At 36.2% G+C, this 16,556-nt stretch overlaps 1 protein-coding gene across 4 annotated transcripts; it reads left to right on the top strand.

Moving 5' to 3' along the window:
* LOC109721290 (probable histidine kinase 5) lies at positions 3,106-15,741 on the top strand. Of its 4 annotated transcripts, none has more exons than XM_020248812.1 (14): positions 3,106-4,291; positions 6,254-6,544; positions 7,956-8,369; positions 8,983-9,186; positions 9,598-9,767; positions 9,870-10,082; positions 10,190-10,376; positions 10,948-10,999; positions 11,126-11,355; positions 11,472-11,570; positions 11,967-12,625; positions 13,070-13,576; positions 14,209-14,629; positions 15,359-15,741. In XM_020248812.1, the coding sequence occupies exons 1-13, from the start codon at positions 4,037-4,039 to the stop codon at positions 14,468-14,470; spliced, it is 3,543 nt and encodes a 1,180-aa protein (XP_020104401.1). In that variant the 5' UTR covers positions 3,106-4,036; the 3' UTR covers positions 14,471-14,629; positions 15,359-15,741. The 4 variants fall into 4 exon arrangements, with proteins under 4 accessions (XP_020104401.1, XP_020104400.1, XP_020104399.1 ...); XM_020248811.1 differs by having other exon boundaries at positions 8,908-9,186; positions 15,400-15,741; XM_020248810.1 differs by having other exon boundaries at positions 8,908-9,186.

Here is a 16,556-nt window from a genome sequence, read left to right as displayed (position 1 = left end):
ATTTTAATATAGAGATGCAGAGGAGCAAGCAACAAGTTTTTTATATAATAAATAAGGATAAGGGCTAAAGAAAATATTTTCAATAGTTCAGATCCTTAAATGTTGAAGCTCAAAGTCTAAGAACCAAAAGGAAACTTGGCTGAAAAATTTAGAGACCAGTGGTGTAATTTACATGTTAAAAATAGATGCGTCAATGTATGGGATTCGGGATGGATTTTAAATAATTCAAACCTGAAAATCAAACCTAGAATCCCGAATTCCAAATAATTATTTCTCTTTACCATATTTTAGAAAGCAAACTATATTAAAATTTAAAATTTTAAAATATAACAACACCAAACATTCGCATATATAATATAGAGTGAAATCAATTCGGGTTTAGGTCAAGATAGGGTGCACATAAAATCCCTACCCAAATTCAAATTTGTCGGATTTTCATTTGCATATCCGTATTGAAAAGCATATTCATTTAGTGTTGGATAAACATGCCCTGTTCGGACTTAAGTTCAAATAAAATTTCGAATATCCATACTCAACATTCCTAGTTAGAAAGAAATGCTCAATTTCATGTTTCTAGAGTCAATTTCATGTTTCTAGGGCTGGTAGACGAGCTCGTTGTTCGCGAGCTAGCTTATATTTGGCGCAAATGAGGTCGCGATCGATCACTCGTTTAAATAAATGAGCTGAACACGAGCTAAATCTTTTAGTTCGAAATCTTACCGAGTTGAACATGAGCTAGCTGAGATCAGCTCACTTGTGTTCAGCTTGATATAGCTCGAATATGAGCTCGAAATCGATCACTAGTTTTATAAACGAGCCGAGCACTATTTGAATTTTGGGCCAATACAAATACAGAGAGATCTATATTTTATGAATTTTAATTATTATATTAAGATTCTAATTTTTTAGTTTTTTTCTCAATTTTTTATCCAATAGTAGAGCTGAAAATCCAAATTATTGTTTAGGAGTTGATTCGTGTTTGGCTCGTTAATAAACAAGTTGGTAGATGAATTTTTTCATCTTACGGACCGTTTGGCTAGATATAATTATAAATACAGTATAGTTAGAGATGCATGCAGTTGAAAATGCAGCAGTTACAACTACATGCATCCTTTTTGGTTGGATATAGTAGAAAGCGCTGCAAGTATAAATAATTTGTTTGGTTGTATACAGTTAAAAAATAATTTTTAAAATTTTATTATTTTATATATATGATGGTAAGATTACCTCTAATATAAAAAAAAATTTATTTAAAAAATAATTGAAGAGGTAAGCATATCTTTTATTTAAAGTCACTCTCTTCAACTGCTGTAGTTGAAACTGCGGCCAATTTGGGCGTAGTACGAACTGCTGCAGTTCTGCCTCCGCCTGCAGTTCTGTAGCAGTTGGAGTTAAATACATCAAATTAAACACCGAATTTGTATTTATATACAATTATAATTATAGTACAGTTACAACTACATGCAACTAAACGGTCCATATTTCAACCAGTCAGCTAGTGTTCAGTTAGGTTATTAATAAACAAAAGAACACAAGCCGGCTGTGTTGGGGGTAGGGGTGGCAATCCAGCTTGCTGTTTGTGAGCCAGTTCGTGTTCGGCTCGAAATGAGCTCGAGATCGATGCTCGTTTATAAACGCCGAACACGAGCCTGATTTTTCAGTTCGTTTAATAACACGAGCCAACACAGAGCTAGGGCCAGCTTGCTCGTGTTCGGCTCGATAATACTCGAATACATATATTTTATATTTATATAATTATTTAATTATATTTTTATATATATAAATACTTATATATAATTATATATTTATTATTTTAATTTTAGCAAAATAAAAATATAAATGCGAGCTTAATTATAAAAAAACTCATTTATATATAAAGTTTCAACTATTAGATCAAAGTCTAATGGGTAAGATTTTATAAATTTATTTTTTATATTATTTAATATTTTTTTATTTTATTGTTTGTTGACCAGCTCATTGACGGCTCGTGTTCGGCTCGTTAATAAACGGGCCGAACACGAGCTGAATTTTTCGGCTCGATACTTTAACGAGCCAACTTGTGTCGAACACGAGCCGACCGAGCTCACACCGTGTGCGGCTCGTTTACACCCCTAGTTGGGGTGTTTGGGTACACATGTCCCCACATGCCGTCTTCCAATATTTTTGGGGTTTCTGCAGTGGTGGCCGTTGGTTGGTCCACATATACAAAAAAAAATAAAAGTGTCCACGTAATACAAAGACAAAATTATCAGTAACCAAAGGCATTTCTTAGAAAAAACCAAACAAAAAAAATTAAAGAAAAGAGTTGGAGGGCCCATTTCAAACTGCACGTAGGTGAGGGGCTTCTCCACACATTTTTATCTTTATTGCATCTGCTGCTGCTCTCCTGCTGTCCTCCGTATAGTAAACCATAGAGAGAGACAGAGAGAGGACTGTGTTGTCCGTGGGCTTTTATTTTGTATTTATCTTTCTTAATTTTTTTTTTTTTTTTTCACAAATGATCTTATAAATAATTTTTTTTTACCACACTAGCATTTAGATGATATTTTTAAATTTAATTAAATACGGTGATTGAATTATCATATTTATTTTTACATTTTTTATCACCTCTAGGTTAAAAAGGAGGGTTTAGAATATGGATATAAATATAGTGATTCAGTTATCGCGTTCAAATTAAAAATATCAATAAGATACTCGCATGGTAAAAAAAAAACCATATATATAAAAATATAAATTTATAAAAATTATTAATAAATTTTTTTTTTGAGGGAGCTAAATATAAAAAAAAAACCTGTTGTCTCCTCTCTCTCTCTCTCTCTCTCTCTCTCTCTCTACTAACCCCTCTGCTCACATTAAGCCTAAACACTATAATTTCAATTATTAAACAACCCACATCTCTCTCAGTGTGGCACAAGTTGTGGTGTCGCTTTCATCCCCGCAAAGCAAAAAACCACCTGTGTATATAAAACCCAACAAAAAAAAAAAAGTTGTTATTGGCAAAAAAAAATTTGTAAAAAAAAAAAAAAATGTGGCATCTTAATTTCTATCCCCTTTATTTATATCTAGTTTCTCTTCTTTGCAGCAGTCTATTTATCCTGTTCTCACTTCTCTCTTTTAGAAAGAAAGAAAGAAAGAAGGAAAGAAGAGAGGGCTGGAAATTGTGTTGTTCTTGTCAAGACCTCCCTTGCTTTTATTTATTCATTTTAAGCTTTCTTTCTTTTATCAGTGGTGTCCCTCAAAACATGTCCCTACCAGATGATGAGATAATGATGTGGCTAAACACCCAATAAGAGATGAGAACAAGAGGAGATAAAAAGAGATAAGAGAGAGATTAGTTGCGCTTTATTTGGCCTTGCATATAGTATTATTATAATGCCTACATTATTATTATACTTACATATATAGAGAGTTTTCTTTTTTGCTTTCCTCATTGATCAGGGATTCCAGCCCAGATTGAGCAAAAGACCAGCTGGGTCTCTCTTGGGTTCCTTTTTCATTTGTTTATTTTGTTTTTCTTCTTTTTCTCTCTCTCTCTCTCTCTCTCTCTCTCCAAGATTGGAGTTATCTGTGATGGTTGGGAGGGTTTTTTTTTTTTAAAAAAAAAATTGCATAAACCTAACCTTCTATAGGGGGCAATGAAGATAAGGAAGAGGAAAGAGATCAAAAGGGTCAGCAAAGAAAGGGCTCACACAAAAGGTTGAAGAATAGGGAGGAGGAGGAGGTGGAGGTGGAGGAGGAGGAGGGTCTGCTGCAGCCCTCCCCCCCTTCTTTCTGATGAGATGCCTGCTGCACTCTCTGCTTTCTCCTCAAGTGGCTTCTCCAAAAGGTGTGGTGTTGATTGGTTCTTGGGCTGGTGGCAGTGAAAAGAGGGGGGGAATGGAAGGGGTTTTTGGTTATCTTTTGAAGGGTTGGTGGGCACAGTTTTGAATCCAGACTGGGGGGGAAAGGCTAGCTGGGTTTCTTCTCTCAAGATCTCTTCCTGCAGCTGCTGAGCCACTCTTGTGGTTCTTTGGCCATCATCTTGTTTTCATCTGGAATGGGTGGTCAAAATAGGGGCTTGGGATCCTCTAATGGTGGTGAATGTGAGGGCTGCAGGAGGTTGAAGGCTAGGTTCCTGGTTTTGTGTGTTTTGAGTGGTTTTGTTGGGTCAATAGGGGTTTTCTGGGGTTTGGGGAGTTATGGATGTAGGGGGAGGGATTTGTGGGAAGAGAGAGCTCAGGTGCTGGTAGAGCAGTCCAACCTGAGCAAGAACCAGCTCCAGGCCTTGGTCTTGCTGTTATCATCCTCGGAGGTATTGAGATTCTTCTGGTGTGTTCTATTGTTAGCTAGTTACAAAAGTACCATATTTGTCCTTCTTGATTTTGTATGACATAGTTTGTTTATGTACATGGTAATTTTCTCCTTTTTCAACTAATATGATTTGAGCTATCATCCTTTTTTGGTTATGTGGAAGATCATGTGGGTCTATGTCAGGTTTTGATGAGGTAATTGTCTTAGATTGTCGGGGTTCGAGGGTTCTCAGTGGAGCTGGAGAGTTTTTCTTTTTCTTTCTTGACACGCATAAATTTGTAGTATCAAGAACTGAACCGAAAATTGAATTGGCGAAAAGATGGTTTTTCTGAGTCATCGGTTCGACAAGTGAGTCCGCTAGTTATATTCTGGGGGTCACAAGAATTTGTTCAAATGCTTAAACTTAGAAGTTGAGTAATGTAATAAAAAAAACTTAAAACTTAAAATTTGTTATTAAGCTTGTTATAAAATAGATACTAATAAGTGTGTGAAATGTGGACAACTTAAGACCAAATTACTAATAACATGATACGCTATGCATCAAGTCAGAAGACTCTTGGCTAACCGTCAAATCGTTGAATTAGGACCATTTTTTTAACCCTTTTCTACAAAACATGTTAGTTGGTTGAAAAAACATGATGGAATGAATGGAATAACTGGGTATGCACCCTTTTCATGCCGTGTTTTTTCCCGTCATTTTCAACGTTGAAATGCATTTTGGATTATCAGTAGATGTTTTCTTCTAGCTTTGCTAGTATAGAGTCTTTCTAGACTTGTAAGAGCTAGTTCTCTACAGTAGTCTTAATTGGAATAGCTTTAAACTAACTGAAGAATTCTTCATACACAATTACAATGTGGTGTAAAATGATGGTGAGGTTCATAGTTTATATGATCCCCTGGTCTGGTTGGTCCATGTACAGGGTGGTACTTAGAGAAATGAAGTAAGTTTATGTATTGACTCACTGTACCACCTGATGTGTCGACAAGACTGTAGGAGATCATGATACTTGAAAATAGATATCATCATGGGCACATAAGTGATACAAGTAATAGAAGGCTAGGTATATTTTAATTAGTGGTCGAGTCAAATCAGATTTGGAATAAAATTTTTCTTTCATTTTTATGTTTAGAATTAGGTATGAACTTTGAAGTTTGATGAATACATCAAAAGTTGGAAAAAAGTAACGATAAACGTAAGTCTATCCTTGTTACAATGGAATTTTAAACTTGTCTTTGCCCTATTGGGCCAGATGTCACCATACTTTGTGGAGTCCTGTCCTTGTTCAACTTTCATGAAACTTACATAACTATGTGAGCCAAGTTCATGCATCACGGAGAAACAAAACTTGATCGTACCTAACCAGTTGATCGCCTCTTCCAACCGCTCAAATTTTGAAGCCTTAAACTAGTGATTTCTTTTTAACTCCTAACCTTTCAGTGGCTCTCAATGCTCTTCCCTTCCCTCAATTTGCAGTCCATCAACAATCCAGTGGCCTAGGAGGATCTTGTAGGTGATGTCAGTAATGATCTGTCCATTTTCATACAATGATATGGAGATTTAGGTAGTCCTGTAGCTAGGTTCGATGCCTTGCTTTCTAAATTTTTAAGTGTTTAAATCCGTCCAGCTTATTTTTCATGCTATATTTGGTCATTAGTCAATCATATGGATTGATTGGAACTTATTTTGCACATTCTTAACTGGAATATATCTGTTGAAAATGTCTGATATTTCTCTCTGGGGCATCACGTTTTTGAACTTCATTGACATTCTTCATTGATAATGGCCTCCCAATTTTGCATTATAAATTGGCTTGAGAGATGTAATATTTACTAGCTTACAATTTCTCCTTTTAAATATAAGATGTAATTAGGCATGATGGTTTTTGTAGAATTTACATATTTCTAAACAGATTTAGTTTCCTTTTAGCTGGTTCAAACTCCAGTATTTCCTTCTAAAATGCAGAGAACATTTGCTCAATGCATGGAGAAGTCTCGGGCTTCACATGACACCTACAGAGCAGAAGGTGGTAGCCTCTCTTGTATTCGAGAAGCAATTTGCTTTGAGGGAAAGCGGCGACGAGGTCAACAAGATTGTGTGAGGGATGAAATAGTTCGTGTAGGTCATTGCGCTGTTCAAAACGAGCACATTTTGGTTAATCCTGTGCCTTCACTACCAAAGAATGAATACATGATAGATACCTCTCAGCAAAATTTTGTTTCTTCTCCTGTACAAAATGATATAACACTACTAAAGGTCAGTGCATTTTTCTCCTTCCGAACATGTTCAAATTGTCAAAAGGATATTTTCATCAGTATGCTGTTATGCTTCAGCATTTGGTGACTTAACATGATTACTGTGTCTTAGATGGGAAGCTTTTGAGGCCAATGCCACAATCATTACTAAAATTACTGTCTGAGTTCACTTATTATTCTTTTTCATGGTTTTTTAACTACTATTTGTCTTGATTTCTGCTGCACTTTAACTCTCTATGCATTTCATCTCTTACAAATAATTTGCATAAAACTTTCTTAGGTGGGGCAGTGGATGCCTCATCTGGTCCATCACCTTAACTTCAAGATCTTGTTCGCTAACGAGATTGTGGAACTCCTGTGAGCACTACGATGTGCATTTGCAAAACCCTAGGGGTCGTCGGGCACCTAGGATTGGGTTGGATAGAACAAGAAGAGAGAGTGGTGTTGGGCAATTCAGCAATTTTGGAGCTGTAGGTCATAAGGACTAAAGAGAGGAATTTGGTCAAGTCAAATAATCCTACCAGGGTGGGATTATCAAATCCCCGAGAGGTTGTGATTGGTATAAAAAAAAAAATCTTGTTGTCATCCTCAACTTCTCCAAGTTGCTAAACCCCCATCTCCCCTGATATTGCCATCTTATCTTATTCTATCTAATCCAATTCCTGATGCCAAAAGGGTCCTCCTTTTAACATAAGTTAGACTAGATGTTGACTTCAACCAATTCCTCTCGGTAGCAGAACTGACTATGCTCATCAACACTGAAGCCTTTTCAGATCAAAGTGAATCAACTTTGATAAGGCTCTTGGGAGGACTCCTTAGTGCAATCACCTTCATGGCTTCATCATTCTCCTTTACTTGGATTTTTTTTCAACAGCTAGAGACACCTTGGAGGTTTCGTTTTATTTGCAGGAACCGAAAGTGGATGATATTATAGTAGATGAATTAATTCATCAAATGGTCAAATAGATTCCCAGTTGAGACTTGCTGTGATTGATTCTTCCTTCATTATCATTTAACCACCCCTAAGCATATCGCTTAATTGTAATTGATGCATATTCTATTCTCAGAGAAGGCGCTACTGGTGATCATTCTAATCACGGAGCAAGTGGGTTGTTTGTGTATTCATGTTAGTGTTACAAATGTGAAGGACGTACAACTTTTATTGACTTAATTGTGATGATTACTGTTATATATGGTGTCAGAAATATGTTTAGAATCATGATATGCTAGTCTCATTATCAAACAAATGTTAGACTTAGTGTTTTCTATCTGCATAAATAGAGCAGTGGCTCATTCACATTTCTGTGGAATTATAGCAGAAACAGAAAAGATGTTGGGATGATGAATTCTGGTTTCCTGGCTATAAAGTACCATTCATCATTTTTATGTAGGATTATGTAAATATCTTGCAGGCTAAGAAGTTAATAAACACAGCGAAAGAGCATCAGAAGCTTCTGTCAAAAATACTATGGTGGATTCTACTGGGGCTACTTGTGCTTTTTGGACTTGGCGAGTTATCGAAGTCCTCATATAAACAAAATCATCAGCAGAAGCATCTGCAATTGCAGAACTCGAAGAGTGGTGGAAAGTGGATGAAAAAAATCCTTTATATGGGTGTTTTTCTTGGGGTCTTGGTGTCAGTATGGATATTTGTGAGCATGAATGCGAATATTATTGAGAGGAGAACGGAAACTCTTGCGAACATGTGCGACGAGAGAGCTCGGATGCTTCAGGATCAGTTTAATGTGAGCATGAACCATGTGCATGCTATGGCCATCCTGATCTCAACTTTTCACCATGGGAAGAATCCTTCTGCCATCGATCAGGTAAAGTACTCTATCTATGCATTTTTTGTCTTGTTGATATATCAATATAGCTTGTCGATTGAAGATAGCCCTCACATGCCTTGGTTTCTTAAGTTTGGCTATGTATTTGGTGCCCTCAGTTTATCGTGATATGGGATTTATGAGATAATGTTTGCTCCAATTAACTCATGTCTGGAAGATCTATCTCTTTTCTGTATATTTATTACTCTTTTATTCTGTTAGACATAAGTTACCCAAACCAGAAAATAGCAGGGTGAAATCAGATAAATATAATCATAAAAATTCTGATAGTGGTTGAAATATTATTATATCAGCATACTATTTCCTCGTAAGTTTGTTAAGTTATGGCAAATATTTTCATATCTTAAATAAAGCTCTTAGACACTTGGGATCTAACAAATTCTGATTTGTCATTTAAAATTTATCGATCATTTTATAAAATATCAAAAATTTGAGTTCAAGAAAAATTTGACCTGAGTAAGGAGTAGGTCTTACTTACTAGCCAGATAGCATGATCTTATTATAACTGTTCTGGCAGAAAACCTTTGCGGAATACACGGCAAGGACAGCATTTGAAAGGCCGTTAACAAGTGGTGTTGCCTATGCATTAAAGGTATTGCACTCGCAGCGAGAGCTGTTTGAGCAGCAGCACGGATGGAAAATAAAGAAAATGGAGACCGAGGATCATTCCCCTGTTCAAGATGATTATAATCCCGAAAAGCTCAACCCCTCACCCATCCAAGATGAATATGCACCAGTTATATTCTCCCAAGAAACTGTATCTCACATCGTGTCCATAGATATGATGTCTGGCAAGGTGAGTTCATATATCAAGCCATTCTTATTTCTTATATGATTATATGCCTGTTGTATTATCCCAGAAAACTGTATTTCTGCAATTTGATGGTGAGATTTAAATAGCATGCATGTACTATTTTTGAACCTTTCACCGTATGCTTCTTTGTATTAAATATCATTAGGATTGGGTTGTTATCCACACCTTCTATAGAAATAAGACATTCTTTAGGGGTTTGTTCGGTTCACAGGATTCTTTAAATTTCCAAAAAGTGATGACCTGGAATCTAAATATTTCTGCACTTGGTGCGACATGAAAATATGAAGTGGCAAGAATTGAGGATTCCCTAGTAATTTAATGGTTCGATGCATATTATATGCCTCTTTTAATTTTGCATTTAGAATCTAACAACTTTTCTGACTTTGTACTTAGGAAGACCATGATAACATTTTACGAGCTAGGTCAACCGGAAAGGGGGTCCTTACCTCTCCCTTTAAGCTTTTGAAATCCAATCACCTTGGAGTAGTGCTGACTTTTGCAGTATACAACTCTGACCTTCCTCCAAATGCTATTCCCCAAGAACGCATTGAAGCTACAGTAGGGTAACTTTCTGTGACTACGCTACAACATGCATATTTTTCTTTTTGTTTTCAAAAGAGACCCTTAGGTTTTTTCCTTTCTTTCCTGATTTATTTATACTGCAGATATCTTGGTGCATCATTTGATGTCCCATCTTTGGTGGATAAACTTCTGCAGCAGCTTGCTAGCAAGCAAACAATTGTTGTTAACTTATATGACACCACTAATTCGTCTTCCCCTATTAAAATGTATGGCCCTGATGTCTCTAAGTCAAGTGGGTTCCATATTAGCCATGTGGATTTTGGGGATCCATTGCGTAAACATGAAATGCATTGCAGGTAGCTGATCTCACATGCAGCCTATATTAACCTCCAAAATTGCTGTCTTGGGGAGCTTTATTTCCCTACTTTGATGTTGTTTTTCTGTTGTTTTTTTTTTATTTCAGATTTAAAAATGAGCCTCCGTTGCCATGGACAGCAATTACAACATCGATTGGAGTTGCTGTGATTGTTTTGCTTGTTGGGCATATATTTTATGCAGCTCTAAATCGCATCGAGAAGGTGGAAGATGATTACCGTGAAATGCGAGAACTAAAAGTGCGAGCTGAAGCTGCTGATGTAGCAAAGTCACAGGTTCCCCCCAAACCCCGCCCCACCAAAATTAAAATATTTTATATGTAATACTCATAGAATCAAGTTATATCCCTCTTTTCCAGTATGTCATGTCTATATGTTTTGTTTCCCTACAATACTGGAACTTTGAACTCAAGGATTTAAGCGCCCATTGTGCCGCTCTGTGCTAACAAGGTTTCAGCATAATACAACACACATACTGATGGCAAGACTGAAAACCTTCTTTTTTCGAAATTATCGAGTAATTAGTTTAATAGAGTACAATAGATTAATAAAACAAATATATTAAGAGCAATTAAAATATACTGATGCGAAAAGAAATATATATTTCTTGCCAAAGTGTTTCAGCACACATGGTATTTTGGCAATGACATCTGCAGGACATGGCATGCACTGTATTTGCAAATGGTTGGCACGACCCCGTGTCATGGCACCTAAATCCTTGCTTGAACTACACGTATGACAATTCTGTTGTTGCCATCTATCCTCTATTTTTCTAACTATTATATTTCCATTTTATTGTCTAACTCAGTTGTTTTTGTAACTAATTAGATTTTATTGTCCAATGTAGTTTCTGGCAACAGTTTCCCATGAAATTAGAACTCCAATGAACGGCGTCTTAGGTATGTGAATTTTTAAAATCCTTGTAATGAGTATGCATTTTTTTTTCCTGTTATTTAAGGTTGATTTTCCACATTTTTGCTAGAGAATATTGACAAGAAGAAGGTACTGATGGTCTTGCTATTCAGGCATGTTGCAGATGCTGCTCGACACGGAGCTCGACGCAACTCAGCAAGATTTTGCAGTGACTGCTCAACAAAGTGGAAAGGCTCTAATAACTCTAATAAACGAGGTCCTTGATCAGGCTAAGATAGAATCAGGAAGGCTTGAGCTAGAGGCTGTTCCTTTTGACGTCCGTGATGTTCTGGATAATGTGCTTTCTCTATTTTCAGACAAGTCACAGGTCAAAGGTATAGAGGTAAAGCCCTAAATCATAACATATTTAGTTCTATTTAGCTGTTGTTGGCCCTAATAGTCATTGTATTTGTGGTATTTCATTCTTTTTTCTTTTTTTTTTTTTTGTGGTGAGAGTAGTTGGCCGTGTATGTATCTGATCAAGTTCCAGAAGTTCTTATTGGGGACCCAGGGCGGTTCAGGCAGATCCTTACAAATCTCATTGGAAATTCTGTGAAGGTTTGTTGCATGTTTAGTTTTATCAAGCATCTCCCTATTTTATTGAGCTTATTTGTCAAAAGTGTCAGTCTAATGATTTCTGCAGGTATACAATATGTTGCATGGTCTTGATCGTATTAAAAATTTAAAATAAACAAACCTTTACAATTCCAAAGCTTAGATTATGTCAATTTTTTACATAATGTATATCAATTTTAGCTTTATATCTTTTGCATGTAATGATGTTTTCTTGATTACCGTATGATGTCTGCCTCTCCACTTGAGTTTGCACATTCTTTCTGAAAGTTTGTGATACATTTGCATAATAGAAATTGAAACTTTTATTTCTTACTGCTTACCAATCATTTTTGGCTCCCCTAGATTATAACCCTGTAGCTGATTTGGTTACATCTGCAGTTCACAGAAGAAGGACATATCTTTGTCTCGGTGCATCTGGTTGGAGAAGTGAAGATCTCTAATAACATTACCAGCCCAATATCACATGAAAATGCTGAAGTACGTACTAATTGCAGAGATAAATCATATAACACATTAAGTGGGTTTCAAGTAGTAGATAGACGGAGAAACTTGGAAAACTTCCGAATGTTCAAGTCTACAACTGAACCAAGTGATTCAGTAAACCTATTAGTAACAGTCGAAGATACTGGTGTTGGAATACCTGAAGATGCTCAAAGCCGTATTTTCACACCTTTTATGCAAGCTGATAGTTCTACTTCCCGTACATATGGTGGAACTGGTATTGGATTGAGCATTAGCAAATGCTTAGTTGACCTAATGGGTGGAGAAATAGGTTTTGTTAGTAAACCTGGGGTTGGAAGTACTTTCTTTTTCACTGCTGTTTTCACAGAAGGAAAGAAGAATTCAGGAGATATGAAGAGGTACCATTTCGATGCTACTCTCTCAGATTTCTGGGGAATGAGAGCACTGGTTGTTGATGGGAGAAGAGTACGTGCTGAGATCTCGAAGTATCATCTGCAGAGATTAGGGATACAAGCAGATATTGCCACTGACCCAAAAGCTGCACTTTCGGCCATTTTCGAGGCATCCAGTTTAAGGTAATTGTCTTTTTCTTTTTCCTTGGTTAGCTGTTTGAAAGTTGGATGCTAGTTTAGGATATATTTTAAGCATGCCATAGCTTTTTTTTTTTAACTGCTGCTTTATTTTCTGTAAATGTTGATTCACCGCCCCAATTTTCTTTGAGAGTATTTTTTTGTAAATGTTGATTCATTTAAGTATGTTGCTGTGAGAACGTAATGGTATGTTTCATTTAGCATTGATTATGTATGTTTCGTTTAGCATTGATTATGATATTCAAAAATAATGTATACTAAAATATCCAATTAATCATGATTTTATAATAAAAGAGCCCTAAATTCTACTGAGGCTGACTCTTAGAACCCGGCAGGGTGCACTAGATATAAGCCACATTCATCAACATATATAAGAGTTCTTAACAATATTTGTTAGCCTTTATTTACTTTGGTATTCTACTTTCTCAGCGGGACGAGCAAATTGGACATGGTGCTTGTTGATAAGGAAGCTTGGGGTGAAGGATCCGGTCTGGCATTTCCCAGTCATCTTACTGACCTTCGACGAAATGGCAGTACAATTAAGCCAAGACAAAGCACCCCAAAGCTCTTCCTATTGGCTACTTCTTTAAGTCTAACTGAGATTGATGAGTTAAAGTCAGCAGGATATATTGACTGTATACGGAAGCCCCTTCGCCTTAGTATGATGGCTGTTTGCCTTCGAAAAGCGCTTGGTGTAGGGATAAAAAGGCAGCAGGTTAGAGGACAGCCGCTGGCACTTCAAAGCCTTTTGAAAGAGAAACAGATTTTAGTAGTAGATGATAATGCAGTTAATCGTAGAGTTGCAGCTGCTGCTTTGAAGAAATATGGAGCTATTGTTACCTGTGTAGCTAGTGGAAAGGAGGCAATTGTGATGCTACAGCCTCGTCACAAGTTTGATGCTTGCTTTATGGATGTTCAGATGCCTGAGATGGATGGGTACTCTTTTTTTTCCTTTTGCTCCTGTTATGGAGATTAGTTTTACTTGAAGAGATAGTGCGCTTCACATGATTGACCTTATAGTTAGTAAGTCCCCATACATTGCATGAATGATGAGAGGTTAATAATTGTTGTTGTGACAATTTGTTTTTTTCACGTTTATTTGGCATCTTTGGTTTCTTTAAAAATTCTCTACACAACTTATAACATTTAGTGGATTGGAAGAGTCGACTTCTTTATTTTTGTTTAAAGTTAGAACGCATTATCAAGTATCTGAATTTCTTAACCTCTATCTTCATTTAATGGATTGGAAGAGTGAACTTCTTCATTTCTGTTCAAGTAGGATGTATTCTCAAGTATCTGAATTTCTTAACCTTTATCTTTTATTGTTTTCACCAATTATAGTAACTCTTTAGTGATTATCAAGAGAGTCACTTCAGTTTTCATTCTATTATGTGAAAAAGATGGACCTGACTTCTACACAGCTATAATGAGAGATTTGCCCAATTACTTGTAGAGTACACCACTCTCTGTCAAAATTTTTTTCATTCTTTTTCTCAATGCTCATTATTTATGTTACTAGAATCACTTCATATTATATTCTACTTAGTCTTTCCTACCATCATTTGCAGCTTCGAGGCCACGAGACAAATCCGTTCTTGTGAGAAAAAAATAAATGAACTGATTGAGAGAGAAGTATCTATGGATAACGGGGATGTGACCCATTGGCACACACCTATATTAGCTATGACAGCAGATGTAATTCAGGCAACACATGATGAATGTTTGCGATGTGGTATGGATGGCTATGTGTCTAAGCCGTTTGAAGAAGAGCAGCTCTACTCTGCTGTGGCTCGGTTCTTTGAGTCCGATGCGGTAGATCCAACGTTCTAGGAAGTTGTCATTGCTGCCTGATTTCTCTGGTTATCTCCTCAATCATGCAGGGTGACTAATTCGTAAGCAGAAAGCATGGCAAAACAGTTCTTTGGATGGCTGAGCTGTATAGTGGCGGACCATCTGAACTTGGTTTTTCAATGGCTGCCCGATTATCCGGTGAGTCCTTTTCTCTTCATACTTGTTTTTCTTGGTTCAATTGTTGAAACCTAAAACCCTATACCTAAACCTCAAACAGAAAACAACAATCCCGAAACCCTATACCACTCTCTGAGAGCAATATTGCCCTATATGTGTATATATTATATATACTGGTGTTGTAAGTTATGTCAAGACATATTAAGTCTGAATTAGTTTATGCCTTTATATTGTTAAGTGGAGAAAGATACCATCATCAGCCAACTGTTACTGTGAGAACAACTGCACCTTCGAATATTGAAATTCTTAGAGGTGATTGGTTTGTGATTGCAAGAAACTTGGACGATTTGATAAAAAACCAGTTTGATTTGAACTACATTTCAGGTGAATTTGTAGAAAGGATGTTCCATCTTATATGAAAATGAAACCGCTGAAATTAACAAAGCACAAACGTAGAAACTGAAAAGCTCAAAGATACGAAAAATAAAACTGTTAGGTCTTGTTTAATTACGCTTTCTCTTCTTTTATTTTTTTTCTTTTTCGTTTTCAATGCTTCTTCAATTCAGTGGAGTGCCCTGGCAGATGGACATCTCTATATTTCTTTTTGTTGGTAAACAAATAAAATAGCTGGCACTCTTGCCAAACAATGCCCATTGATGTATTGGTTGCACCATTCATCATCTGCTGATGCTCTTCATAGTATAGAGTTTGAGCGGATGTTATAATCATCAATTTTGCTATATACTTCAGGATTTGAAACACTACATTAAGAGGATGACTTCAATTTCCAGGATAAGATGGTCAGCGAACTTTTTACGGAACGTTCCCGAGAAACCCGTAGTCCCTCTCAAAGAGCATCCTCACGAGATAACTAAGTAGATTCCACCCCACCATGTTGTATGTATGATTTTGTAATGAGTTAAGCAATTGTCTTTTGTTCATATGTTTTGACTTGTATATTGGTGATGCTTAGAGTAGGGTATGCAATATAATTTATTGAATGCTGTATATATGTATGTGAACTATAGTATTTCTTTTCCCCCCCTCGTACCACAGAAATTTGTTGGATGTATGGATGGTCAAACTGTATTCTATCAGAAGCAGGAAAAATACGTTTTAATTTTTTAACTTCTCATCTTATCTTTATATTATTACAGTATTCTTCATTATTCTTACGGTGTTTGTATATGTATTCGTTTTTCCCCTACTGCTTTGTACTATTACCCATATTGTATTCCCTAATGTATGTAATTTTGTTTCCAAAAGAATAAGCATTTATGTATTATTCCTTTTCGTCCTCTGAATCGGTAATGGATTCTTAGAGCTCTCTTTTACGAGCATTTTACATATAAATATGTGTATTCTGAGTTTATTTACATGTATTGCCGTGTACTGCTGTACATTGGTATTCGGCAACAAATAGCAATATTGTGAGGATACAGCAATTAACTGTAATGCACATATCGATCTGGGTGTTGAATAGATGATAAACCAGGATAGGATTTTGTGGTGTAATTCTTTTGCAACCATTCTCATTTTGGATAGGATTTATGGTGTAATTCTTCTGCAACCATTCTCATTTTGGATGTTCAGAGCATCTGTTATGTTGGTTCCTTTTCCATTACATCAAAATTTATTCTTGTGGGGAGCTTAATAAGAGTGTACTGGATTTTTGTATTGGTGGGCAGTTTTAGAATCAGTTTTTTTTTTTTTTTTTTTTTTCTTTTTTTTTTTTCTTTTTTTTTTCGAGAGAGAAAGGTAGCANGGGGAATCTGATTGAACTTGATCTGAGTAATACACTTTGGCTCCTCAAATCTGTCCTAGTTAAGTCTTTTTTAAAAAAACTATTTACTTCTTCTTTTATGGGTGCAGAATTAGTATCTTCTGGATGTGGTATAACAGTTACAGAATGTTTCAGCCATTTAAAACAAAATTACAACTATAACGT

This window comes from Ananas comosus, linkage group 15, assembly GCF_001540865.1.
Source record: "Ananas comosus cultivar F153 linkage group 15, ASM154086v1, whole genome shotgun sequence".
Classification (NCBI taxonomy): Eukaryota; Viridiplantae; Streptophyta; class Magnoliopsida; order Poales; family Bromeliaceae; genus Ananas; species Ananas comosus.
The sequence above is the reverse complement of the archived record's forward strand: the minus strand, read 5'-3'. Positions and strand labels throughout refer to the sequence as shown.